We start from the raw sequence: 26648 nt of genomic DNA, 5'->3' as shown, positions 1-26648 counted from the left end.
CTATAAATACATATCATCCCATCCCTCGTCATTAGTCCCTATAGAAGTGTTCGCACTAGATGGTTCTCGCGAAAGAGGGACAGCAGACGAAGTAGCATTAGAAGACTGCATCCCGTCGTGCTCTATTTCTCGAGCAATGTCCCACATATCCTCGTCTTCACCTTGAGCATCTGCCGCAGGGAGAGAAGCTGGCTTTACGCCCAATTGATCCGAAGGGGTATCGAGAAGGGGATCCTCGAAAGCGTCTAGCGCCTCCCACATATCTTCATCGTCTAGATCGGGTACACGAACGCCACTGTTCCTATTACTGTATTGTGGATTCGTGGAAGGTGTCGCAATACTGGTAGTTGATACTACCGAAGCAGACATGGCGGAATCCGCCTTCATAGCAGCTGCACGTTCCTCTTCCTCTCTAATCACGGCATCTATATCAAAGTCATCATCTTCCGGCTCGGAAGATGACGGCGGCAGAGAAGGAGGCCTTGAAGATGACCGCTGATGATCATCCATTCGGGTTACCGATGCAGACCTCTGAATGTCTTTTGTACTAGGGGCCAACTCTACATCGGATGTAAGATCGACCGCGCTATCGTCGTCTCCTGGTTTTTGACCATTTACCAGTCCTTTGGCTTCATCGCGCCAAACACTCAAAGCTACCTATGCAAGCGCCCACAGTTCAGCGACAAAAGCCAGACATCAAGAAAGTGAAGGTATATCTTACATGCATTCGTTTGGAGTGGCATAGTTTCTCAACTCTATCAACCGTATCACGAAATTGTGTTTTTGGAAACATTTTATGCGTCCAGAACTGGTAAATTTGCAGGATGCTTTTGAGATCTGCTGCCTTGTTATCCAAAACGATCAGCCTTGTTAATAATAATGAAGAAATCATTACTAACTTCGTGCCCCTTGCCTCTTGGGACGAAATTCTTCGTATCTCTGATCAACTGAGGAAAACCACTCGGACCTAGTAGCCTGGCATCATCTAGCTTGGGCAGTTTCTTTCTCTCCTTCTTATCATCCTCGTTATCCTTCTTGTTTTGCGTCTCGTCATGTTTACCTTGAGACTCGTACGCTGGAGTGCCTGTCAGTGTTGCCTGTGAAGCAGAGGCGGCGTTATTCTTCGAATGTTTAGCTGTGGCTTCACGTCGTAAGGCCTCGAGGTCCAAAGCTGGTGCCAATGGCTTAAAAGCCAAATCATCATCTTCATCCAAGTCCTCGAACATGGCGTCTATATCAGGTTTGGATGGCTTAGCCGCCTTCTGCGGCATGTCATTATCTGAGTCGGACGAAAGAAAGAGAGGATTCTTGGAGCTGTTTTCATTCTGGTTTTCTGATATATGTGGGGGATTTGAGGGTAAGATGGGCGCGTCCCAGATGTCTTCGAGTGCTATAGCAGATGCCATGCCAAGTGGTCACGGTAAACACGCGTTATTTGGTCCAATGTTTATTCAGAGCGCGTTTCGAGACGACCCATAATTAAGGTTAGGGTCTCCTCTTTTCAATAAACGATCAAGAATACGATCAAGAAAAAAATAATATCCACATGGGTCGCCTTCGTCGTTCAAGAGCGCACCATGCCCGACGGGATGTTCACAGAGCTTCTAGGACTAGAGTAAGCGCTGTGTCCTGTGTGTTTTGCCACTTGATCTTATTCAAGTACTTTCATAGGTCCGTACAAAAGACCTAGATCAAATACAGCTGATTGACCTCGATCCAAAAGTCAGTCTTAGCCCTCCTATCCATCCATTCTTAACCATTTATCTCTCTTCAGAACCGTGCAGCATTAGAAGCACAACCTCTTGACTTTGAAAAACCAGGTTTAGCTCAGCATTATTGTGTCGAATGCGCCAAGTAAGGCTCTTCAGTCCTTTCAACTTGCACGATGTTTAACGAATTCGGAACGCAGATACTACGAAACTGACTTTGCACTGCGGTCACATTGGAGAAGCAAAGTTCACAAAAGACGATGCAAAGAGCTCAAAGAGCCAGCTTATACGATAGAGGAAGCTGAGCGAGCGGCTGGCCTGGGCAGGGAAGGAAAACGTCCGGCGGCAGCGACAGAACCTCCCATACCCATATCAGTTGGTATGCCATTGTGACCTATACTTCCTACAGATCTTGTGTTATCACCTGTTTTTAATACTGTACACCCGCCAACTGTACTATTACTCGCATGGGAAAATTGGTCATACTAGTATTATCACTCTTTGCTCGTTTAGTAGTATCGACATGCATGATTGTTCTATCCTAATAGTGTGAATCAGACAGCCATATATATGAGATAAATATTCAGGACAGATTGAAAGGTTACTATCGTATACGTCTTGTGTGCAACTGACTAATTCCTGTAAGCCAAACGACCGAAATAATGAAAATAGTGTTAAATATCCCAAGTATCACAGCAGGAGTGTGTCATGAAGACGGAGCCCAGAGCACACAGCGACCACTTGCATTACCACTTGCAGCCCTTTCTATAATGCTAGGATGTGAGCATGTGACAGCTTGGACAGCGGTAATCCTGCAAACACCGTCAGTTACAGCGGAAAATCCGACGTAAAATACACACCGTGAACGATCTGAGAGTCGTGCAATCAGGTCTCCCTATATAGGATGGCATGAAGTAAATTGGTTATCAATAAAGCCAATGGAAGGCTTACCTTGCATGAGTAGATATCCAGCGAATGGTCCATGTTACCGATCTACGCACGAGGAGGTCAGTAAGATAAGAAAACCAGTACTGTCACTACCCATAAATCATGATTATCCTACGGACTTACCGTAAAATGTGGGTATACATCTGGATTAGGCGTCCAGACAGCTCGCAGAATTGTTAGCCATTTCCCCTATGACGATTCAAAGTGAGCCTTCGGAAAACAATGCGTAGCATGTGATTTTACCGTTTGACAATTATGCTTCATGCGGCTGAAAGGTGTGAAGGAAGGGAACTCATTCCGCGATTCATATTTTGTAGCGTCAAGTTCCCAAACTGTGCATAATAATTTACGGTGAATTCCACTTGGTTAAAGATGAAAAGCATAAAATACCCACGTCGTAGTGTGTCGTCATAACTCGTGCTAACGACACTCCTCCCCCTTGGATCCCAATACGCCGAGCTAACTGATTTGCCGTGGCTAAATTCCCCACGCAAACAGCCTTTCCCCTTCTTCGACTCCACGAACTCTTGTACAGTTTCCGAGTCGTGATTGAATGGGCCTTTAGCTCGGCCCGATCCAATAGCCAACGTTTGTAACTTCCTACAATCCCATATCCTGGAAAACGACACTACATCAACTGGGATTCACAAATCGGCAAGGTGTATCTTACTTTAGTGTCCGATTGTTTGAAGCTGTCAGTAGGAAGTGTGGACTCGTCGGATTTACGCTGACGGACCCGATTTTGTGGTCAGCAAGCTCATATCGCCTAGCTTTGTCTCTATCCTCCCGCATGTCGAGGTGAGTGATCCCTCCCTCAGCGTCAGATATCCACATTTCATTGCCACGAGGAGGCATATCAATGCTAGTGATTAATGCATTATCCTCTGACGAATATATCTCCTGCGAAATCCCCGATGTAAAAGACAGGCTGCGAATCGTACAGTCATAAGACGTTGTGAAGACCTAGAATACGCGAATCGTACGGGGGTCAATAAGTGCAAAATTTGATTAGACTCATAAAATCGTACGCTATGAGAGTCCAAAGGGTCAAACTTGATGGAGGATATAGATGATTTAGAAGTCGCTGGCCAATGTTGCTGCAAACGCCAATACTTTCCGCCTTCCTGATCCTCCGCTGAAGCCACTTCTCCGTCCTCATCAGCGACTTCAGCGGCCGGAGCACGTGCGTCCCATATGCCTAACTGCCCATGTTTGTCTGAAACCATGTCAATTAACAGTCAACGCCAGAGTGAATGTACTTCACCTCCAAAGAAAATAAGATCTTTAGTGATCTCCGGATGATACGCCGCACTGTAAATCCTATCCTCGGTCACCTTGGCTCGTGCTACAACCTTCAGTTTCCGCATCGACTCTCTCAGTGCCGTAACAGCCACATTCTCCTTCTTATCCTCCTCGAATACGAAAGCGTCTGCGGCTGCTACGCGCTTGGGTTGCGGCACCCCAGTGACCACCTGGAAAGCGGACCTTAGGCTAGCAAGTTCTTCACTACTCGCATCATCGGCAAGGGTCGCAATATCTAAATCGTCATGGCGTGGGCGTTTTGCGATGCGAGCTTTCTCCTCAGCCTCCAACCGTTCGTCCTCCTCCTTCCTCCGCCTCTCCTCCTGTTCAGCCTTATCGCGTCGTACTCACTGAGTAAGCAGACACAACTACGAGCCAGTTCATCGCGTACCTCTCGCTTCCTTTTCTTCGACGGGCTCTCATTGGGGTCGACCACCTCTTTCTTGAGTCTCGCAGACTGTCTAGTCTCCCGGGGAGGGGCCTCGATCTTGGGTTTTTCCCTCTTTATTCTAGGTTGTATCGGTTTGGCTTTCGCCTTGGGTGGCGATACCTTATTTGCGGGGAAACCCATCTGCGTTCCAACCCCTTTGAGATCCAACTGCTCCAGCAAAACACGATTTCGAGCAATATTGGCTTCGCGCTCCAGCTCACTGGGTAAAATCTCATGGTTAAACGCGCCCACATGCAAAGGTGGAATAAACTTACTATTCAGATAGCTTGTTCATGGCTCCAGAGATGTACGTGGCGTATTCCACAGAATAGCTTTAATGTTCCAAGAGTGCAAGTTGTGATGACTGCTGAGAGCTTGTTGATGAAACGCGTCGCGTTATGTCACCGCGTCACACAATCGCTGTCACATTAGTGGAAATTAAGGAGTGTATTCAGGTAAGTGGATACAAGAGCAAGAAGGGGAGCCATCGTTAAATACAATAAGATGTAGAAGAAGATGCTAGTAAAACAGTAGGAAAAGATAGCAAAAGTAAACCTCATGATCAAGATATATGCGTACTACAAAGCCTGACAACAAAGAAAGCACCCTTGGAAAGATAAGTGACGGGCGATTGTCAATTCATACCAGTGAACTGAAAAAAGAAAAAGAAATCAACCGAGCAAAATAGGAGCCAAGAATGTACGGCAAGACCTCAAGTCACCTCCAAGACCGACATTTCTAGTAAACGGAATCGAGTCGTGTCCTTGGAATTCTCAGACCACCCTACAACCTCTCGCCAGTTAACCGAATTGGCTTCTTTCTCGCCAGCTCCCGCGAAAAGCCCAACGTCGTCGTCAGACATCCCGCGGAATATGAGAAAGAGACGAGTAAAGATACAAGGATCCGCCGTTACCGAGATATCAAAGGCTGCAGCGATTTTACTAGGTGAAAGGAAACGATAGGCAATATTTTTATGCGAGGAGAAGGCAGACATGTTATTGCTAGAAAATATTGGTCTAGCATATCTCCATACACGTTCTGAAAAAAAAACTTACTTGATAAAATTGGTCCGCGCATGAAGGGACATGCCCAATTGGTCCAGCACATTCATAAAATGTGGTATGAAGTCCCGGAAAGACATAGCAAAACCGTTACGAGGAGCAATATAGTCGTTAGGATCCATCATCGAAGGATCAGGTCTAAAGGACAATAGGTAAAGGGTATAATTCACACATAATAGTGCACTCACATGACTTCGTAATATAGGGCAGTAGCCACCATCTCGCTTTCGAAATGCTCCAGCGCACCACCAGGGTGAACTCGAAGGAAGTATTTGACTTTCCCTTCCCCCAAAGGTTCTGCAGGTGGCCACGTAACACCTAACTTCCACAACGGCGATAGAGTTAAAACCACGTCGCAGTACTGTTGAGCAGGAGCCAGTATACTGAGATGGCATTTAGCGGCAGCAGGTTTGGTGGCAACGGAAATTTTATTCAAGACTCGAGAATCAACGATCAACTCTTGTGACACATCCTGATTTATAAGGCGAGTACCGCTGAACTCCATTTTATGTGTATCGCCGTCGTGCACGATATCGAGTTTGCCCCAGAACATACCATCGACCGTAGTGCCGTCTTCCATGCGAGCCATATCAAGCTCGTCGATGGAAGCAACGGTGGTGTCAAGTGCGACCTGTTGACCAGGGACAAGTTCCAGATTGAAAGTGGCTGGCATTTCAAGGACCGGTGGAGGGCTGTGCATTGTACTTGGTCAAGCAGAACGATGTCAAAAAAATAACACTTACGGAGGTGGTCTGTTGGAGATGAGAGGGGTAGTTATAAGTTTGTTAAGATTCAGGATATGAAGACGCTTACGGTGGTTCGTCTGGTGGTGGAGGGGCATCGCTGACGATTTCGACTCGTAAACCTTGTACACCCATTATTGCAATCTGATACGAGTCCTCTCCGGTCAACTAAGCGTTTTATTGAGCTGGAAGGATTATTGATATCATGTCTTTGGTACATACATAAATATAAGGGCCCGAAACCAATCGCTAAGAATCATATCAGCGACATCATGAGACATTCTTGATTATCAGACTTACAGAGGCACTCAGCGATGCATATTCTACAGGCACTCTCAGACTGAAGATGGCCTCTGGAGGAGGCTTGGTCCAGTCTCTCGCAACTGCCTCAAGATCCTAGAGGTGCATTAGAAACGAGACGGAGAAAAAGTTTAGCGAAGCTTACTTCAAATCTTTGGGGAAGCTACAGGAGGGGGGTAAGCGACTAGTATCGGAGGGGATCGAAGGGACTGACCATGCGCACTGTCTCCATATCCTCGTACGCCAACGTGAGGAGACGCTGCCTAGCCAGAGCCATTTGAGCCTGCTTTTCGCGCATCTCAGCCTCCTTGCTGTTTTTGTTCTTGAACTTGCCCCAGAAGGATTGGGAAGGCAAGCTGGCGTTTGTGGATCTAAAGCGAAAGAGCCGCAGTTTGAAAGCGAGATAAGAGAGCAAGATGATGATTATGGGGCAAGGGGGCTTACGCTGGAGAGAGTAACATGGACCACGACGTGAAAAGGAGAGAGCGTCAGAGTTGGTATAGGTGAAAGAGTCATCTTGGTAAACAGGATTTGATTGTCAAGTGGGTGTCGAACACGCGACAGAAACACGAGGCAGAGCGGGTCCAATACCCAATGAGAAACCATGCCTCGTTCTTTGTTTAGACTACGGCAGACATCTGCAATCACAGCGCCAACACACGCAACCCTTCGCCCTCCTAGCCGCCGTCGTACCAATAAATCTGTGCAAAACAGCGTACAATGCGGATGGCACTGGTGCTGCCACATGTCCCGGTTATTATGTAATCCCATTTTCTATCTTTTCTTCCGCCAGTATCGATACCTGCACCCGACCATGTTGCGCGCCAGCTTCACCTCTGCAAGGCCACTACTCAGACCACGCAACAGGACTCTCGCCTCTGCCGTACTCCTCCAGAAATCATGGACAAAAGAGACCCTAGTGGTCCTTAAAAAAGAAGCCAAGAAACGAGGCTTGTCACAGTATGTGCATTTCGTCGCGCACTAGCCTCACCAGCATTGACCGGTTAGGTCTACGCCCAGGCAAGGGACAAAGGCAACACTCATCTCCAGAATACAGGAACATGATCAAAGCACCGTCGGCGAGCACGCACAGCGTTCACCACCGCAGGTTGCATCAGGCGTCCGCAATGCTTCCACTCAAGCCGCCACGCCGGGTGTTCCCCCATCTTCCCAGCCAGCCAGTGCCTCTTCGTCGCCTCTTATGATTGTCAGGCTTCCAGATCTCTCGCAGCCGTATCCTGAAACACCTGTTCAAATTGTAGGTTCGAAACACACTGTATCTGTTACAGTCACCTGACAGTGATTCTACCAGCCGTTTCTTCCTGATTTCTGGGAATCAGCTCCACCAAAAGAAAAGTCTCCAGAGCTTGCATTACCAAAAATATTAGTTGTGGGAGGTACTACCGCTCTTCACGGCGGCGAGCCAACGACCAACATGCAAAATCACGATGACCTTACCGTCCTAGACGAACATCCGCCTCAGTCAGTCGACACAGACGCGTCGTCTGCCTCTCCCCGCAGCGGGTTCTGGAAAGACCTCGCCGACGACATTGGCTTACCTTCCTCGCTCAAGGTGGGAACATCCTCTTCCAGTACTGGGACGGCGGCATCCTCTTCTTCATCCGAACCAGCGGGCTCAAGGCCTTTGGACAAGGACGAGGTCAAAGGAGTGTGGGTGTTTTTGAGCTTGCTTGCCGGTTCGTGGATAGCTGGTGGTATCTTGAGTTCGAAGTCTACCGACGTGGTGGAGGAACCCAAGGGCCGCCACCTGTGATTTCTAGCCCTGTCATAGATATTCTTATACAAGCTTATATTGTAAACCATAAAAGTCCCTACGTCTGAGTTCCTTAAAATGTCCTAGAAAAATTCGCAATGGTAAAGTATAGGTTCGGCCTGTGGCTGTGCTTAACGGGACTCGGACTCGATATGAACGCCTCAGTTTGAATATTTTTATAACGTTAAAGTGACCATCATGAATCCTTGCACTCTCAGGCAAGTCATAACGAGGACTCCGCGCTCGTGTTTTCCACAACTCGCTCGTTCATTCCACTCCTCTATCAGATCCTGTGATTTCATCGGTCCTTCAGACCCAGTTTCCAACCTTCGACCCATCCTGTACGACGATGCTCCTTCACCACCAACCAAAACCCGTCACCCGTACTCGTTAAGAGAGTTCACGGAAGACGAGCGCGATCACGAGTTGCAATATAAGCTTCAGAGGCAGCAGTTGGATGCCTTCAATCACAAATATTGGACAGACGTGAGTGCTTAGGTTACCTCAGGTTGCCTGTTTTCCAGATGACACTGCCTTCAGAGCAACACCCGTTTCGAAGCTTCGAAACAATCTGCATTAGACAGCCTGCCTAGCTCAGCCAGCGCTCACGACCGCGAGCTTGCGCTCTCGGTGTTCTACAAAGACTGGGTCATTCAGGAGAAACAACGGCAGGACGAGTACTCAGATGAATGGAGAGCGAGAAACTTCAGTTTAATCATGATGGGCGCGAGAGTAGAGTACCAGAGGTTTAAAGATTCTCTGTTCGGTCGACTAGTTTCGAGCAAAGCACGATGACCAAAACACTATATAACTGCTACTGCCCGCTGCCGTACATGGTATCATTCACGGCCAACTCCCTCACGCGGTGATATATATCTTCAAGCCGCAGTTGCTCCAGTTCAGTGCTCTCCGCCCGATAATCACGACCCAATGCTTCTACCTGCTCTTGTGGCATGCCAGGCCAACGAGACGACGTTTCTGGCATCAGGGGTACAGGTAAAGCCTGAGATGGTTCGAGATCGTAGCCTTCCAGTTGATGCGGATTGGAAAGAACGACAAGGAGAGTAGCATACAACGCAGTACTTCGGAATTTGGAATTAAGCTGAGAATCTGTCACATTTGCTGTTTGTCTGATCTCATCCCAGCTATCAAAAGAAGAGGATGAGTAATCACACATTGAGTAGGGTGAGTGCTCAAAACACGTACTCGTCATGATTGTAAATTCGGCACCACACTCTCCTGAAGGATGATTTTCTTCTGACACTAGGTATGTCCTGATCCTGAAGATTAAATGGTCAGCCATTGCTATCCAACCGTTGTGGACTCTTAGCTTACCGTAGCTCGCGAAAGCAGATGAAGGGCGATGGTATAATCGCCAATATCCTCAGCGTTGTCCTTCAAAGTAAGAATATCTACCGCGTCTTCAATTGATAAAGCCCGACCTTGTAGCATTTGTCGGATCAAATTTTTGAAGACCTAAGGAAAAACTGGTGAGTTTACAGTTTGGTCAGGACTAGTATTGCGTTTACATCAAGTAAAGCCTCTCGACTCTGGAGTTTGCTGCCTTTGGCTATTGCTATCTTTTCTACCTGGCTATCCAGGGACTGTTTTCCGCGGACAGAGGCAATAGCAGCTTTCATTTCCTGCAGCATTTTTTCTTGTACGCTTACGAAATCCAAGCCGTCATGAAAAGCTACACATAAGCGTTAGCAAAGCACCGGCAAACACTAGCAGCTTGCTTACCGTCGAGGTAATCATCTGCAAGCGGCGGCAGTGTTTCCGTTTCTTGTAGTGCAGCCAACTGGCAAAGCTTCCCTACGCTAAGCATGAACTACATGTGACACGAAAGTGGATATGTAAGTAACAATAATGTCAGGGTAGGAGATCTTACTAACTTGTTTGACCTCTAACTCAGGAGCACGCGTTGATTCTTCTAGGAGAGATGCAGAAGCGGCGGCAGGGCGACCTCTTCCAATATCATGAATCCAGGAGATCGTGGGCCTAGGGTGATCAGCGAAAAATTTATCCATGTAGCCGCTATACAGGTCTTTTTGGGCGAACATCACCCGCAGTTCTCCTAAAAGTCCCCTTTCAGGAATGAGGAATAGGATTAAACGATAATGTGAAATACCGTGTTCCGAGTACCAGCGGTAAAGTTCTGTAGTAAACTCTTCCCTAAACCTCTCGATATATGTCTGAATTCGAACTGCGTTTGGGTTATTTTGAGGAGGATATGTGGTATCTTTATTACAAAGAGAGGCGAGGCTGCGGAAGTCTCTGTAGTTTTCAGCTAGAGTGAAAGCTTCCTCTATGTGGCCATTTACACCTTATCGTGAACCTTCTATCAGACAGGATTGCTAAAGATTGATGGCCATCACTCACGTAATGTCTCCAAGACTTCCGGACGCAGCTGCTCGAACCTGTCCTGAAGCTCTTTCTTGTCTCGCTCCGTTGCAGGCTCGTCAGCAGCAACAGCACTTCAGATTTGCAGTCAGATCCACCGCTCAGTATAAGAGTGTATAGCCGTACCTTTCTAGCCATTCCAATCTTTCAAGAATGCAGGAAAATAATATAGATGCAAGGGCAGGAAGCTGTAAACTTAACTCGCTTTTAAGTTTAGTAGCAACATCATCCGATATTGGAGACTCGACAGCTTTGGTAGTAGTATCGAAAAGCGCCAAAACAATGTCAATGACAGCAGGCCTACTAGTCCATGGCTTGATCATCGGAAGGTCGATTCCATACACTCCCAGATTATATGCGCGGTAGTCCAAGGCCGATTTAAGTATCGTCTGATACCGAATTATTCTGGAAACTTGGACAACAACGATGGAAAGCTCACCAGTGTGTTTTTATTTGCTTCAGGTAGTGAGACGGAGAGGTCTCTCGCAACGTCTCGAGCAGAATTTTGAATAGCTTGCAGGATATACGGAAGAAGCTTTCCAATATCCGAGACTCTGTATTTGAAAAAAGCTCTGATGATGTCCTCATGATTATTGTCCGCGATTGCTTCCATATACGCGTAGACAGCTTCGCTCAGTATACTATGTGTAGCCCCACGACTGTCGATGCTCTCAGCATTGAATTTACCAATAATATAAAATAAAACGCACTCAAAGTGTTCGTTGATAGCAATCCATAGCTGATGACATGCATACAACTTTTCAGCGTCTGTTGCCAATCTTTGGCGGCTCTTTTGAGACATCTGTAGAGATTTAATAACTACTTTGTTGCTTTATGCAATATCTACCAACCTTGGTCAGGCCCCCATTGTCATTGATAAATCTGATGAGCCAGCTCAGCCGCCCTTTACGTTCTGACAACTGAGAGGTCAGGTCATGGTTTGGCCTTATGATCTCTGGTTCTATGAGAAGGTAAGAGTAGGTGAAAGAAAATGCTGGAACCAACTATACCTGATTCAAGGACCGATCGACTGAGATGCTCGGCACCAATCATCAAACTTTCCTCGTCAACTTCAGGGGGAAAGGCAAAATGTAAAGGGTTCTACACTTCCAGGTTTCATAAGAAAAACAATAAATAACTAGAAGAAGGTGAGAACATGCCTCAGGGATGGATCCATAAAGAATTGCTTGAGTCATAATTGACTTGATGAGACCGGCACGGCCAGTCCTATAGTAGGACATCAGGAAAAATCCGAGGACACAAGTTAGAATGTCAATCTCACTCGGAATCAAACTCTTGAACTGCATCCAAATTAACGTAGACTTTCATCATGGTAGCTGCCGTTAACACTAGCAGTGCGCTTTCGGCCTCGACCACTCCAACACCTAGCGTTCTGTCGGTAGCAGACTTCAACCAGAGGCAATCCTGATATTCGGATTCTGTCACCAAAAAGTAAGAAAGAGCTGCTACTTAGATGAGTGAACAACAAGAAAGATACCTCTACTACACAGAGCAACGGCATCTCCAAACTGTATGCTGATCAAAGCGCCATCCGATATCAAGCTCATACGAGGATGCACGGGAGCACCAGACCGCGATGTCTAAAATATGATAAGAACTGAGAACTAACTATGTGCAACAAGTCAAAGACCTACACTTTGATAAGGCACACTACTTATGTTTTCGACTTTGAAAATATCCGAGATAAATGCTAAACGAACTAGAGCATATATTCGACGAGGATGTGACCCGACGTCCATAGCATTGCCCTCTTCTATACCTGCGTAAGACACCAAGATAACCAGTGTTCCTAACCTACGCAGATGAGTCGACGATTCTCGATATGTAGATATGGAAATATACCTCTCTACCGCTAAATCCAGTAGCTCCAAATCGAGAGTGCTGTTATCAGCTGGAGCCGAACTGAATGCTCTTCGAATAGCTGGTCGAATTATACCTGCCAATTCCTCGTCAAGTAAAATCTCCTCCCACCCTTCTATGGACATATTCCACTTTTGTATTCTTGTATCAACAAGAGACCATATTTCCTTCCCAAGACTGTTGGATTCTCCTAATGCAATGGCGCTGATATTCCCGCTCTCAGATTGGATAGAAGGCGGTGCAGTCGACCACAAGTTGGGCAATAGGCGACTTAAGGACAGCGACGAGGCCTGTGGTCGGGAAAAGACGCGAGGGTGCAGATGTTGCTTTCCCCCTGCAGATGTTAGAGACAATCGAAACAGACGTCCCGTCGAAGTTGCGGTTATGTAAGTTTGAGGCTGTATGCCAATTTTTTGAGCCAATATAGAGACCAAGTGGGGGCTGGTCGGTACTTACATCCGACCGAATGAGACTCGATATACTCTCGCCCTCCTTCAGCTCCAGATGAGTTGTGGAAAAGTGCTCTCCACCCGCAAGTCCTATACCTATGCTATCCCAGAAGCGAACTTCACCTCGAAGAGAAACCAATATTAGACCAGGTTCACGAGACTGTCCGTACGGCACGAGAGCGTGATGGGGGCAGCTATTGTCGACTGGACATGCAAAAATGTAGCAGGTCGGAGTGCTTTTTAATGCCTAACACAGGGCATGAGTGACTGAGTTGAAATAGAGACAAAGTGCGACTGAACCTGAGCATGCTGCCACACAAAGCAGGTCCGCATTGAGACTATCAACGCGAAACCAGTAAGAGTATCAATCTCTCCTGAATAAGAATCACCGTAAAAGTCTATGTGCCATAATAAAATATCGCATTTAATCAAGCTATTTAAAATTCAAGAAACACAACTACGTACTTGCGTTTTTCAATACCTGTCTGACTTCCATAGGTAAATTAGCGTAAAATGTGACTGATAGTTCTTCGGATTTGGCGAATATCATATCGGTTTTGGTACGCTCGGTGAACAGAATAGTGTTTTCATCGACGTCCATTCCAGACATCACAGAAGCATCTTCGTGCATAAAAGGATGTCTGTCTCCCGCATGTGAAGGTGTGACCATTCGAGATGATGGTTTGCTAGTCCCGACTGCGACGCGACGTCTTGAGGCAGGTGGTGTTCTACCGCTCACAGGAGAGCCATGACGATGGGTCCTGCGCGGTGCAGGCGATTGCGAGAAGGTCGCCATTGTCGCAGTGGTGGTAGTTGTCTAAGATGAAACAATGGCCTTCAGGTTGGAGCGGCATTGGACTATTTCGCAAGCTGGACGCGTTAAGAATGTGAGGCCAAACAAGAGTAAACGTCTGTACCACACCACCACGAACATGCTAGGCATCGAGGACTACGGCAGCGACAACGAAAGCGACAACGAGGTAGCCTTGGAGTTGGGGACAAAATCCACCTCTTCATTGGCTGCTGAACTACCACCTCCTCCAAAATCATCTTTTTCACTTCCTGCGCCCAAACGTTCCATTATCACTCAAGCAACAAATGGTTCCTCAGCACCTTCAAAGACAAAGCGAGCACCTAAGAAAATAGCCATCGGTCTCCCAGCTTTACTCCCAGAAGATGAAGAATCAAAATCAAGGGATGAGCCACCGCCTGCAAAAAAACCAAGATTAACGACTGGGGCAGGCGCCTCCTCACTCGTGTCTATGCTACCTGCACCAAAGCAGAAAACATCTCTTAAACCTGCTCCGCAGCGTGTTCTCGGCGCTGGCCAAGGTCCTGGTCTCGTATTTCGTACATCACATACGAAAGATTCAGCGCCATCGGCTCCCAGTCCGGAGGGAGATGACGAAGACTGTATGCACCACACCGGGTCTACGTCAACGGACAATCCAGAAACAGCGCAAAGTGTGCAGTCAACTTTCATGATCCCTCCATCTCTAGCGAAAGGTAAAGCTAACGTTTCGTTGGATGATATCAACCCCAAACAAAATCCGCGCAAGGTCTCGTCTGCACCCCCTGTCGACTTATTTTCATCGGGTAAAGTACATTTTCGTATTTTTGTCTGCCATGCATTCATGTTTTCTCGTAGACGGTCTGGCATCTTCTTCAAAGCCTCCTATATCCTCGACTCCGCTAGCTACACCGTCTTTTTCCATTTCATCTGCTCCCCGCGTTGACATGTTTACGCCCCCTGAGCCCAGTCCAGACGATCCTTACCCGGGCTACTATTTAACACCGACAGGTGCATGGGAGGCGTACGATTCAGAATATTATAAAAAGTTTTATCAGAAATGGAAGAAAGACTACGACAGTCATGTCCGTGCTCTAGAGAAGGGTTCAGCCAGAGGGTTTGAGGCTGCCGCAACTGCTGATGCTCAGGAGGTTGATATGGCCAGCGAGATGGAGAAAGCTCGAAAGGAGATCCAAGAACGCGAAGCGAAGAAAGCTGTCACCAAGGCAGGAGATGCCGAACCTGCTCAACCTAGGATGAACGTGCAGGTAAAAGCAGTCTTCATAATCTGTACATGTTGAGGTTGTCTGATGACTGTCTCTTCATAGGGAGCAAAACTCGGTGGAAGGGCACGATCTCGCCATCAATTGACTACACTACTTACCGAGGCATACACGAATCGTGAGGCTCTTGAAGAGAGAATTGCTCAGGGACGGAGAAACAGGAAGGAGGCTGGAAATAAATATGGTATTGTATCCATCTTCCTACTATTTTCCACATCATCTAACTTGAGATTGCACAGGCTTCTAATCCTGTTCGAGGGATAGTCCTAATTCTCAGTTGATTATTTAACCTTAAGCCGTACTCTCAAGCTTGTTCATCTAGGTGTTAATGATGTGTGTATTGTACAACATATAGATTGCAAATATGATACAGTAAAGATCGCGTAGGAAATGAGCGACACAGCTTATTTGCCGGCAGAAAATTCTGGATAACTATTAGCAACTAATGTATCTACAAGGACTGTGGCACTCACTCGTTACAGATTTGGTGCCTTCTGAAATAGCATGTTTTGCTAGCTCACCAGGAAGGATAAGGCGTACACTAGTCTGTATTTCTCGTGATGAGATAGTCGACTTCTTGGAGTACGCAGCAAGCTCTGCAGATTCGGTCAGTGAAGTGTTGATATAGCTGAAAATGAGACTTTACTGGAAGCTTCAGTGGCAATACGCTCGAAGATGTCATTGACGAAGGAGTTCAAAATGGCCATGGCTTTGTTGGATATACCAGTATCGGGGTGTACTTGCTTCAAAACTGCATATCTTTCAGCAACTAGAATGGTAATGCATATAGATATGAACTGACCTTTGTAGATGTAAGAGCTGTAGGTCTCCTTGCGAGCTTTGCGGCGCTTCTTCTTCTCGCCTTCAGGCGCTGGCTCCTTGGCCGTTTTCTTTGCTGCCTTCGATGCAGGTGCTTTAGCAGCGGAAGACACAGGGGCCTTGCTAGCGGTAGAGACAGGCTGGATTTAATGCTTTAAATGGCTGTTCGAAATCAAGCAGGAAAGAAGGGACTTACTTTGGGAGGCATTTTGAGTAACCTAGAAAACAATCACGAATAAATATGTTACTTTTGAATATGAATATAGAAAACAACAGACGAGACTGAAAAATAGAGGTTTGGTGTTGGGAGTAGTTCAAGTGCAGGTCTTGATCAACAAACGCGACGCGACGCGACTTATAAGCGTGTTGTCGGAGTTTGAATAGCCACTAGCGCGTTGGGAAAAGTTCAGCGCTTGTCTATGTCAAGTTATTTCTGAGGATCTTTATCGTATTCTACAACAAACCGTCCACGTGTCTTATTCCCCTTTCTCAGAAACACGAGTTCGTAATTTCTACCTCACAAACGAGTTACATTTTTCCTGCAAAACAGTGAGACATGCAAACACTCTTAATCTTATAACATACTGGTTTTCGACTATCTTGAATATGTGACAGAACCTGTCATTCCCACAACACCATTGTCGTCCGTTGACCATAACTCCACTCTCGATTCGTCCATCCAGGTTCCGTTAATAATCACTGGTCGACTAACTATGACGGGGTTTCTTGCTCGGTAATCGAAGGACTTTATCTTCAAACCAGGTTTCTGGAACACGACTGCTTCTAGTAGCATGAGAGCCGTGAGAGGGCCATGGACGAGTCTCTCTAGAGTTTAGCGGTCAGCAGAGCAGCAGGTAGGTTCTGTGTTCGCAGGGCATGCTCACCAGGATAGCCCTCAGTTTTCTGTGCATAATCCTTGTCGAGATGGATATAGTGGCCGTTGAAAGTCAGAGCAGAGAAACGGAACAGTGTCGTTAGGCTTGGTGTGAAGTGAAAGGAAAAATCTGGTGTTGGCAGCCCTTGGACTGTGCAGATATGATGAGCATATGTGGTCCATCAGCAAAAGAAATATGCACTGGCACCTTCGCGTGCCAGACGCTTGTTTCCGCCCGATGTTAGGTATACATGAGACCTCTCCTCGACTACAGACGGTTCATTTGAGCCCTCGATAGTTATTTCGATCTTCTGCTTAACGAAAACCATGGGTGTATTCTTCTCAAATCCTTTCTTTTCAATCTTCTCTAACGTAGACACCGCTGTCGCTTTGCTCCCGACCAGCAGCGGACTGTTACGGTTCCATATCATGGATCCTCCTGCCCACATTCGGCGCGTGAATGGCTCAGGGGGACAGAAATCAGTGTCTGTCCCATCTGCACGCAGTGTTGACTCAGGATTACGAGGGTGGAAGAATACTAGATGGTGTCCGAAGCTTAACTGTGTACCATCTCTGGGAGGTTGGTATGGTCGTCCTTGTCCACCATCACGAGTGGGCAGTGTAATATAGAGATCAGAGAGATGTTCAGCCCGGAGTGTATCATGCAAGACAAGCTGCTTTTTGGACGCAATCCATTTATCAAGGCCTTCCACATGTAAGGCTGATGTAGAAACGAATCGTCGTCCGTGGATGAGCCTTGGGAAGAGCAATGTCATTGTGATTTCGTTCAACTACGCTGACCTCTGTCGTTGACAGCCCTGAATTATAAGTAAGCCTGGGAACGCATTGTGGCGAAGTCTATTTTCCGAGTCTTCACATTTGCGTGACAAGTAGCGATACAATAATTTTAAGCTACTACTACAACATAACAATTGTGTTGATACAAACCAAATCTTTGACAAGGCCAAAGATAAATTATGAATTCTTCCTGGCAACCACGACCAAGGTCTTGTAAGGGTATTCAAATAACCCCTGACTTTCATCCATCCACACTTTACCATCGCCCTTGGCCAATATCGCTTTGATATCCTCCACTACCTGGGCTTTCTCGACTGGAGGAAGGACAGCTATGTAACTCTTACTCTGAGCCCGATTGACACAGATTTCAACAGAGCCTGGGAGATGGTACGTCCACTCTTTCTCTTCCGGCGGTTGGAACAACTTAGTATAAGATGCAGTGTCAAATGCTTGACGCCAAAGGCCAAGACGGAACTGCGGGGTGCCTTGCTCGTGAGACTCAACACGATCGCGCAGTTGAGCGACCCATCCAGCACCGTCCCTAAAATACATATTTGAGAGATAAGGAGCAGTACAGACGCGCGTGACCACTAACCTATCTTCCAGGTTCCAGATGCATACAGTTGCACCATCGGGCTTCAAGATCCGAGCAAACTCAGCAGATGCACTATCATAATCAGGGCACCAGTGGAATGCCTAGACGCATTCGGTCAAGCAGACGTGTAGGTTGACAGATAAGACTTACTTGGGCTATGATGACGATATCTGCCCAACCATCCTCCACACCAGTGTGGTTAAATGTTCCTTCTGCGACAGTGGCTCTATCGTCAGCTACTGTTTTGGAGAACACCTCGCGCATTCCAGCACTGGGCTCGATGGCCTTTACTTTGTGGATATCAGCGGTCCATGCAGGATGGGCAAGTAATGCTCGGGTGAATATACCGGTTCCAGCACCGATTCTTTTGGTACAGTCAGAAGGAATTTGAAGGATACCCCTGACATGTGGCTAACGTACTCGACGACATTGAGGGGAGCAGGAGACTTGACGACCTCTCTGATGTGAGCAATTGACTGAGAAGGGTAGGACGGGCGTGCTCTGATTATACGGATGACTAAACTGCATTATCACCATAATCCGACACCTTACCGGTCGTAGAGGTCATTTGTGCCTGTTCCGAATCCAGTCTGAGCAACGGCGTGTACCTTGGTCGCCATTGTGCGTTTTGGCTTGTAAGAAATGTTCCACAAGAAAGGACGAGTTCGTAATGATAGCGAAAAGAAAAACATCGTTATCTTTTAAACCATCTGGACATGTCAGCCCATACCGGTGTATTTTTATGTCGAGTCACTCTTGTCTGATAGTGGAGTCCGATGTCCGCAATCCAGCATGTGCGTTACATAATATGCAAGTCCCGCGCTTCCGAAAGCTGTTCGGCTTTCGGATGAGGTCAGCAGCACCGGTAGTTTGGCAGAGGATGCTTTACAGAAGTTTGTTTGGCAACAAGACAGTACCCGTATATGTGAGTGGGGCTGGTGGTCACTTCTAAAAGTTGTATGACCTCTTGTACTACCATCACCCTCTATACAGGATACAGCTGTCTAAGCTGAGATATTGTATAGTAGAACGGGACACTCATTCAACTACATGGCGACAGCACACGAGTTGACAGTGAAGAACAACGGACGAAATGTATTACTGAAATTCACTGACGCCGACCTAATTGTGGATTATGGAGGAGGGATTATGGATGACGAACATTCCAGTCAATGTTCATCTGTTTCGTGTTTTTCCGGTTTTTGTCGTACGCATAACACGCGACTCGACCAAGTGCCTTTTCGCCAGGTTATTGGAGCCTATTACGCCAAAGGCTCCTTGAAAGTTTCCTATCTGACGAGGAACCACAAAAAGAACTTTGTATTATGTAAATGTGAAGGTGCTGTAGAAGAGGAACATAACACTTTTGCAATGGACTGGGCCGACAAGTTGATGGATGCAGCATATAAAGGTGCAGTTAATTAGTTGGACTCGAACACCTCATTCTAAAATTTATTTATCCTGTTATCAGGTGCAAAACAAAGCAAGACCTTGAAAGTTCTCGTGAATCCACGTGGAGGAATTGTGTGTTTATTGCCATTGTTTCAGTACATGCCAGTCTAATCACAGTGATAGGGGAAGGCAAAATCCATCTTCACGGATCAAGTTGAACCCGTATTCCTAGCTGCCGGCTGTACTCTTGATATCACATGTCAGTAGCCTTCAAACGTCATATGCCGTCTTCCTAGATTATCATCGTCTGACAGATACAGAATATATAAACCACGCCTGCGAAATCGCACAAGAACTTAAATTGAAGTACGATGCTGTAGTCACCGTTTCTGGAGACGGACTTATCCACGAGGTATTGAACGGATTTGCTCAGCATGAACAACCTGGCAAAGCCTTCGCTATACCTATAGCTCCTATACCAGCTGGATCTGGTAATGCACTCTCCTTGAACCTGTTGGGCATAGAAGTGAACAAAAATATGCTTACCTGGTGTTCCTCCGCTGATCATGTCACTGTTACCGCAGGATGGCCTAGACTCTTTGGCTGCTGCCTTGAACGTTCTGAAAGGTACATTTCATTGAATGAAATCTGGAGCCAGCTGATTTATTATCATTGTTTCTAGGCCATCCCATGAAGGCTGATCTCTTCTCATTCATACAGAATGACAAGCGAAGAATATCATTTATGTCGCAATCAATTGGACTCGTGGCGGATCTAGACATAGGAACTGATCATCTGCGCTGGATGGGCGACAGCCGATTTCTCTACGGGTACCTTCGTGGAGGTACATCAGCCAACCTTTCAACGTTTCTATCTGCTCGTATATTCATGATTGTTTTCTAGTACTCTCGCTGAAAACATGTCCTGTGGAGCTGTCATTCCGGCTTGTTGAAGACGACAAGGAGAAGATGGCTCGCTTTGCACAAGAAAATACAGGTCAAAAGCCATGCGACCCATCGTCGAGTGGTGTAGACGATCTGGAAGAGCTACCTCCCTTGCGATATCTAGGAGGTACTGAAGAGGGTTGGACGACGTATGAAAAACCCTTTATCTGGATATACGCCGGGAAAGGGCCGTATGTCAGCCGGTGCGGATTAGTTATTCAAACACATTTGACGTCATTCAGATGATCTTCTCAGGAGTCTTATGCAATTTCCTGTGTCGCTTCCGGATGATGGCTTGATAGATATAGCTGTCAAAGAAGTGGTGAGTCTATATTCATTTATACTACTAAACAGCTGTTTAAAGATGGTGAAGGACAACCGAGCTAAGCTCTTAAAGGCCTTAGATGGCGCTGAGGACGGGGTTCCATATTGGAGCACCACGGTAGGTCTGGTTCCCATAAGAAAGGTGATCTGTCTTTGATATCAGTATTCTATACCTCTAGAACCGCTACTTCAAAGTCAGTGCTTATAGAATAAAACCTTTGGCATCGAAGGGAATTTTGGCTGTGGATGGTGAAAAATTCCCCTACACGGATTTCCAAGTAGAGGTGCACCAACGGCTAGGCACTTTCCTGAGTCAATACGGCCGCTATATGGTAAATTTCAAGGTTCAGGAACCCAAGCAAGTTTTAAAATGAAGGCTTTAACGATGGATTTGTTGTTTTTGTTGTTGTTGTTTCCTGACCATTTAGCTCAATTATCGGATCTCCAGAGATACCAAGTTTGTCGAACTAACTGTATCACTTTGTAATTGTCACTTCAAATAGCAGTTGACAAATATAATTTGCCTATGTCGATAATTTCGAATGGAGACCTTTTTCCGTCTAAGAATTCGAGGTTTTGTGAGCGGCATCATCCGATAGAAACCACGACTTGCGTGCAGGTGCACGTTGATTATTACAATGGGACGTTCGGGGAGGGAGATATGAAAGTTCGCATTAGTCCCAAGAAGATTGCTTGCACCTCGAACAAACTGCAATTAGTACGCAGACATTACCGAAATTTGACCTCGCCGTCGAAACCTAGCCCTTCGTGTTGTTGAGACAGAGCCAACATGGAACAACTGTTTTCCTTGGGAGCTTTTGCACTGCCTACGGGGGACTAGGCCCTTCGGGACCAGATATGAATGTTGCCGAGATGCCACCACCCAGCTTCCGCCCCACAAGTTTGCCTCCAGTGCTTCCTCCGGTACTCTGGTGTTCGAAATCAAAGAACGTTTACCAACCTCTTTACGCGTTGACGTGATCATGGTGGTTGCTGATTCTGCGAGAAGGCAAGAGCAATCGAAATCACGAAAGCGTGAAGGCTGGATGAAACGACCGATCGAGATGTCGGGCTACAGTCCTTTCTCTCTATCGCTTTCACTACTGTATCACCTCACCCAGACAAATTGCCGTGTCGGGTTATGGTATGTTAGCATCGTCGTGAGATTGGACATGTTGAAACAACTGAGGATATGGCTTTGTGTGAAATACGATAGCGAAGCACTACTAAAAATCTGTGTCAATAAGCTTAGTGTTGAACCGTTGCACGCGATATTTCTGTCATTGTGAATGTAATAGCGCGTCCTGCCAACGTCCTGCACTTGTAGGCTCCGGCGACGGTATCCTAAGTAACAGAAGATCACCTAGAGCAAAATGTAATTGTTAGGTAAATTTAGGAAGGTGGACACCCTCGAAGGCGCACCAGGCTGCTTCGAATCTTCGAGTGACAGCTTTTACACTTGCATCCGCGTGGTTGTTTACATTGAGTGCTGCATTGGCCAATAGTGACAACAGTGAGGTTGTCGAGATGTTATTGATGTGTCCACGTTGTCGACTATCGAGTCTTATTTTTCCATTGTTTTCTGGACGGGATTGACAGGAAAAGCCTCGTGTTTGTACACGTGTTAGGGTATTATTTGGCTCCGATTGAGCACGCAAATAAAGAAAATAACGTAAATAAGGAATTTTTAACAATTGGATGTTCAACTTTCTTGAACCTTGTTCTTACCCTTCATCTTGCGACGCCCTCCCCTTGCTTTTTACTCAAACTTTTTCTGCATATAAACCATCACTATCCAACTTCACCTGTACCAACCGCGTTAACCACCCATTTTCTTCTCTGAGTCCTTTGTTCTTTCACCACGACTTCATATCGCGCCCAGACTTCGACATCCTTGTCGCCATCGAACTCGATTAGCGTCAGGAATCAAACGACGGCAAGGATGGCTCAACCTTCTTCATCTCACCATGACCGCGACCGTGAACGTGAACACAGACATCGCTCAGAACGTGAGCGCCACCACCACCACCGTACCATCTCGTCTACGACTCTACTGCTTGTTTTATCATTGGTTCTCGCTGTTCTCGCTGTGATGCTTTCACTGCCCTCCTCTTCAAGTGGAGCCGGCAAAGACGACCCCGCGTCATCAGGACTGTGGGGATACCTTACTCCAAAACGCTCGCAGGTTTTGGTAGCCCGCGAGAGCTCAGTTGCCTCGCGAGAGGCTGAGGTTGCTCGCCGTGAGGCCGAACTTCTTGTTGGTGCACCAGGTGGTGTGTTGCCCACTCAAGCTCCCTGCCCTCCTTGCCCTTCGTTCGCATCTCAAACAATCGAATATGCTCCTGCGCAAACTATCATCAAGGAAGTTGTGAAGGAAGCGGACCTCGCTCCCCCTGGTTGGTGGAAAGAGGCTGGCATTCGTTCTGAGGAGGTTTTGGACCGCGAGTTGCGAGTTGGCGAGCGTGAACGAGAAATTACCCGTCGCGAAGAGAGTGTTAACCGGAGAGAACATGATGCGTCACGTCGCGAATCTTGGATCATGGAACAACTAATGTAAGTTTTCTTACGATATGCGTACCGAATGGCTCAGCTTACTGCTTGCACTAGCATTATTGGGAACGACAGCCCAACTGTAGAAGAAGAGTACATCTATGAACCTACAAGTCCAAAGAGAAAACTCAAGGTACCACCGCCCATCCCGCGCCGTCCCGAGCTCTGAGACGAAGGAGGCTTTTTTCCGTCGTGTTTATAATAAATAAAAAAATATTAAAAAAACCGGAAAAAACCTTCAATCCATTGTGTCCGTATTATTCACTCCCCTCCTTCGTCCGGGCTTGGGGGACAACGGTTTTTCATCTCGTCCCCCTCGTCCTCCTGTGGTAGGGTGAAGGCCAGTTGGTGTTTTTTGTGTGGTTGTTCTTGGTGGTGGTCGACGCGATCGAAAGGTTGGAAATTCGACGCGACGCGTTCACCACGTGATTTGCCGAAGGCAACATAATCATTCACCGTTTCTTTTCTCGCGTTATTCTCGGTTTGCGATGCAAAAACCCAACTGGTCTTCCTTCTACTCGTGTTAGAATGTGTTGCTAACCTTTTTTCTTTGGTTCAGGAACTCCCTCCTCTTGTCGTTGCCGAAACCGAATTCAGAACTGTCACCTTTACTCAAACCATGCCAGCCGAAACCGTAACCGTACCACCACCAGCCAACACCCGATTCGCCGCTTTCCCTACTCCTCAAGTTGTATCAGCCTCCTTTTCCACTGCAATTCCCCGAACCACTTCAGTTGATATTATCACTGAAGAGGAGACCTTTGGAGGACCGAATGAAGAGGAGTATGAATACGAGGAGGAAGAAGAAGTGGAGGTGGATGGCATACCGACCAGTAGACGGGTTGTGCGGAACGGAAGGCAAGCAAGAAGGCCTCAGCCGAGAGGATGGTTCGGTGGTTGGTGAACGATATTCGAGGGCATGTTCATTCTGGTTTCTTCCCCCTTATCTGCTCCATTTTTTTTTTCTTACTTGATCGACGGAAACGCTACGCCCTCTTCTTGGTTCATTGTTGTCTTATTCTCTGCCCCTGCCCTTACCTCTACCCGCTTTCATGCGAGCTATGACATGAATGACTGACGCTTACGAATGACTTATTTTTTGAGTATTGTAGAATAGGTTAGGATACACTTTTGTTTACAGTTACCCTCGTCGAAATATAAAGAACTGGGGTCTTGTCTATATTTTTATCTCTACGTGTGCAAGTGAGCAGCTTAGGGCCTCTAGATATAAATGATGTGGATGACAACTGTAGCTCGATATCTTGTTTGATCATGAAGAGAAAAGCCGCTCGTTCAAACATGCTAGTTCACGGAAAGGCATTTATTGCGTCGCAATAACTTTTCTTTGTCACCTTGTGATATCCTTACTTTCTAATTTCTTTGTGCTTTATCCGTACAGTCCCTTGTTAACTCACCTGGGAATTCAGCCCCATCTTTGACTTCTTCTTTACATCCTCATCGACGTTCAACTCGTGGGCTACCTGGAACTAGGGCAATTACTGGGCAAACACAAAGGAATCGCATAAAAACCAAATCTCCTTGTTTCTGGATTTCGTCGCATACCTCTTTATTGGTGTACTCGTTGCATTTGGATCTGGCGTTCATCGTCATTTCCGAATTTATCAAGCTCTCTTTCATCTTTATCAGGTCAAACATTACCGGCTCTGGCGGTGCGGTTGACGCTGGCTGATAAGGCTTCGCATTAGCGACATTACTGTAAATGAACCTAATCGAACTGCCGCTCACACCCTTATTGTCTCTAAACTTGAGAAATGTCTCGAAGGTACAGGTGTAAAGTGAGTTTGATGTCCACCTCTGATCTTTGATGTTCTACCCGGGGAAAGTCGTGCACTCTTCTACCTCAGTGCTTCACCGTTTAACTTCAGATTTACTCATTCCTGGAAGCTGGACGGGAAAGGTTAACGTTTTTATCTTTGTAGTTTTACGACGACGACGGTTCGCCACAAAATGGTGGTTGCCGTCGAATAGCAAGTGGTGGTTGCTATTTTGCTCACCCAAGTGATCCAGAGTGGCCCAGTGCAGCACCACCAAAACCATATCAGGCTGGTACACGAGGTGGAGGTCGAGGTGCCCCTCCTTCTGGCCCGCGTAGAGGCCGCGGTGGGGCTCCAGGCGGAGGTTTTGGTGGAGGCGGAGGCGGGAGCTTCAGTCCAGCTACCCCTGCTGCATGGGGAGATAGTGCTCCCGCCGCGCCCGCCACAAGTTGGGACAATGGAGGCGGTGGAGGTTGGGATACAGGTGGATCGGGTTGGGATACTGGTGGAGGTGCTCCCAGCGGAAACCAGGACGCGGGTAACAAGAACGACTCAGGGAGTGGTTGGACATGGGACAACGCTGATACAGGGGCTTCTACCAACAAAGAAAAAGACTCGGGCTGGGGTAATTTAGGAGGTGGATGGGGAGATTCTGGTGCTACTACGGGTGGAGGTTGGGGAAGCACGGGAGGAGGAGGCGGATGGCCAGACGTTGGTGGCACAACAAACGATAGTTCGAAGAAACCTTCCGGTACACACGGCGATAGGTCAAATGTTGGATGGGGTGTGTCAAATGACAGTGCGAAGAAACCACGCGATGTGTATGGCGATAATAGCACATCCAATGCGAATGCAGAGAAAGGAACAAGTAACAGCTGGGCTAGGCCGCGTGCGCCCCTTCCTGAACCTCCTCGCTTTCCTCGTAAAGGTGATCGCAGGGGCTCATATAAAGATGCCGACGAGAACTGGCCTGTTGGTGAAGCAGAAGGGCCAGTAGACTCCGGGTGGGGCTCGCACGGCGCCAATCCAGCAGAGTCGTCAAAGGCAGAATGGGGCCGCAGAGACAGCACGTCTACTGTTGTTGCAGCTCCTCAGCCTCGTAGTTCTCGACCACGCGTGACCTCCATCGACACAAGCGCATCTCGAAGAGATAACGCTGAATCACGAAGCGCCGAAACCCAGTTTCAGGATAGCGTTGACGATTGGCAGACGGAAAAGCCCCGGACGCTTTCTCCAGGCGGATCTATCGTTACTCCTGTCCATACTACGTCGAGGAAACGAAAACGATCAGTTGAGATGCAAGCGCGCCGTGAAGCATGGAAAGAGACTATCAAGTATGTATCCTTTCACCTTACATATCTATACGAAGGATTAATAGTTAACGCAATATTCAGGCAATTTGCTAGAGCAGTCAGGGCTAGGGAAGCTCTCGACAAAGCAGAAACTGAACGTGATGACTGGAGACGCGCGCAGTCCTCTGCTAGTTTTGTTCGTGTCGGTCAGC

The 26648-nt window shown here is 47.1% G+C and overlaps 12 protein-coding genes across 12 annotated transcripts; 4 read left to right on the top strand and 8 right to left on the bottom strand.

Annotated features, from left to right (window-relative positions):
• On the bottom strand, window positions 1-1417 carry SERLADRAFT_417068 (uncharacterized protein; the record flags this gene model as incomplete). The annotated part of the gene is made up of 3 exons (XM_007321222.1): window positions 1-657; window positions 722-844; window positions 900-1417. The coding sequence occupies 3 exons, from the start codon at window positions 1404-1406 to the stop codon at window positions 1-3; spliced, it is 1287 nt and encodes a 428-aa protein (XP_007321284.1).
• Window positions 1418-1510: 93 nt separating this feature from the next.
• SERLADRAFT_473925 (uncharacterized protein) lies at window positions 1511-2170 on the top strand (the record flags this gene model as incomplete). Its single annotated transcript, XM_007321221.1, has 4 exons — window positions 1511-1615; window positions 1672-1722; window positions 1775-1854; window positions 1910-2170. The coding sequence occupies 4 exons, from the start codon at window positions 1547-1549 to the stop codon at window positions 2100-2102; spliced, it is 393 nt and encodes a 130-aa protein (XP_007321283.1).
• A 5-nt stretch (window positions 2171-2175) lies between these two features.
• On the bottom strand, window positions 2176-4684 carry SERLADRAFT_451529 (uncharacterized protein; the record flags this gene model as incomplete). Its single annotated transcript, XM_007321220.1, has 11 exons — window positions 2176-2521; window positions 2570-2604; window positions 2661-2702; window positions 2781-2846; window positions 2901-2989; window positions 3052-3272; window positions 3328-3620; window positions 3686-3873; window positions 3922-4282; window positions 4351-4609; window positions 4665-4684. The coding sequence occupies 11 exons, from the start codon at window positions 4682-4684 to the stop codon at window positions 2416-2418; spliced, it is 1680 nt and encodes a 559-aa protein (XP_007321282.1).
• Window positions 4685-4821: 137 nt separating this feature from the next.
• On the bottom strand, window positions 4822-6829 carry SERLADRAFT_451528 (uncharacterized protein; the record flags this gene model as incomplete). The annotated part of the gene is made up of 9 exons (XM_007321219.1): window positions 4822-5390; window positions 5445-5588; window positions 5639-6142; window positions 6194-6202; window positions 6264-6361; window positions 6416-6442; window positions 6494-6589; window positions 6639-6656; window positions 6708-6829. 9 exons carry the CDS (start codon window positions 6789-6791, stop codon window positions 5102-5104), a joined length of 1269 nt encoding a protein of 422 aa, XP_007321281.1.
• A 992-nt stretch (window positions 6830-7821) lies between these two features.
• Window positions 7822-13798, bottom strand: SERLADRAFT_451525 (uncharacterized protein; the record flags this gene model as incomplete). The annotated part of the gene is made up of 21 exons (XM_007321218.1): window positions 7822-9412; window positions 9474-9547; window positions 9603-9743; window positions 9797-9960; window positions 10011-10098; window positions 10163-10344; window positions 10399-10593; window positions 10650-10744; window positions 10797-11059; window positions 11110-11329; window positions 11381-11472; window positions 11522-11631; window positions 11681-11771; window positions 11831-11897; window positions 11953-12109; window positions 12169-12271; window positions 12326-12485; window positions 12534-12949; window positions 13008-13247; window positions 13301-13398; window positions 13466-13798. Coding segments are annotated over 21 exons (3620 nt in total), but the record flags the coding sequence as incomplete, so codon positions are not given.
• A 115-nt stretch (window positions 13799-13913) lies between these two features.
• Window positions 13914-15454, top strand: SERLADRAFT_473913 (uncharacterized protein; the record flags this gene model as incomplete). The annotated part of the gene is made up of 4 exons (XM_007321217.1): window positions 13914-14596; window positions 14649-15058; window positions 15119-15257; window positions 15313-15454. The coding sequence occupies 4 exons, from the start codon at window positions 13933-13935 to the stop codon at window positions 15318-15320; spliced, it is 1221 nt and encodes a 406-aa protein (XP_007321279.1).
• Window positions 15455-15477: 23 nt separating this feature from the next.
• Window positions 15478-16100, bottom strand: SERLADRAFT_440746 (uncharacterized protein; the record flags this gene model as incomplete). The annotated part of the gene is made up of 5 exons (XM_007321216.1): window positions 15478-15497; window positions 15547-15669; window positions 15720-15824; window positions 15876-16032; window positions 16089-16100. 5 exons carry the CDS (start codon window positions 16098-16100, stop codon window positions 15478-15480), a joined length of 417 nt encoding a protein of 138 aa, XP_007321278.1.
• A 387-nt stretch (window positions 16101-16487) lies between these two features.
• Window positions 16488-17542, bottom strand: SERLADRAFT_372135 (uncharacterized protein; the record flags this gene model as incomplete). The annotated part of the gene is made up of 3 exons (XM_007321215.1): window positions 16488-16717; window positions 16777-16917; window positions 16975-17542. 3 exons carry the CDS (start codon window positions 17540-17542, stop codon window positions 16488-16490), a joined length of 939 nt encoding a protein of 312 aa, XP_007321277.1.
• Window positions 17543-17598: 56 nt separating this feature from the next.
• SERLADRAFT_473903 (uncharacterized protein) lies at window positions 17599-18921 on the bottom strand (the record flags this gene model as incomplete). Its single annotated transcript, XM_007321214.1, has 5 exons — window positions 17599-18105; window positions 18160-18260; window positions 18310-18523; window positions 18580-18660; window positions 18712-18921. The coding sequence occupies 5 exons, from the start codon at window positions 18849-18851 to the stop codon at window positions 17742-17744; spliced, it is 900 nt and encodes a 299-aa protein (XP_007321276.1).
• A 125-nt stretch (window positions 18922-19046) lies between these two features.
• On the top strand, window positions 19047-21359 carry SERLADRAFT_473900 (uncharacterized protein; the record flags this gene model as incomplete). The annotated part of the gene is made up of 10 exons (XM_007321213.1): window positions 19047-19084; window positions 19153-19570; window positions 19631-19683; window positions 19735-19810; window positions 19866-20077; window positions 20136-20178; window positions 20234-20395; window positions 20455-20698; window positions 20751-20937; window positions 20999-21359. The coding sequence occupies 9 exons, from the start codon at window positions 19210-19212 to the stop codon at window positions 21191-21193; spliced, it is 1533 nt and encodes a 510-aa protein (XP_007321275.1).
• Window positions 21360-21456: 97 nt separating this feature from the next.
• On the bottom strand, window positions 21457-21851 carry SERLADRAFT_473899 (uncharacterized protein; the record flags this gene model as incomplete). Its single annotated transcript, XM_007321212.1, has 1 exon — window positions 21457-21851. The coding sequence occupies one exon, from the start codon at window positions 21802-21804 to the stop codon at window positions 21535-21537; it is 270 nt and encodes an 89-aa protein (XP_007321274.1).
• Window positions 21852-22539: 688 nt separating this feature from the next.
• Window positions 22540-24555, top strand: SERLADRAFT_473898 (uncharacterized protein; the record flags this gene model as incomplete). The annotated part of the gene is made up of 3 exons (XM_007321211.1): window positions 22540-23372; window positions 23427-23502; window positions 23929-24555. The coding sequence occupies 3 exons, from the start codon at window positions 22762-22764 to the stop codon at window positions 24271-24273; spliced, it is 1032 nt and encodes a 343-aa protein (XP_007321273.1).
• Window positions 24556-26648: the final 2093 nt, after the last annotated feature.

Source organism: Serpula lacrymans, assembly GCF_000218685.1.
Source record: "Serpula lacrymans var. lacrymans S7.9 unplaced genomic scaffold SERLAscaffold_11, whole genome shotgun sequence".
Lineage (NCBI taxonomy): Eukaryota > Fungi > Basidiomycota > Agaricomycetes > Boletales > Serpulaceae > Serpula > Serpula lacrymans.
This window is presented reverse-complemented; position numbering and strand designations above follow the sequence as displayed.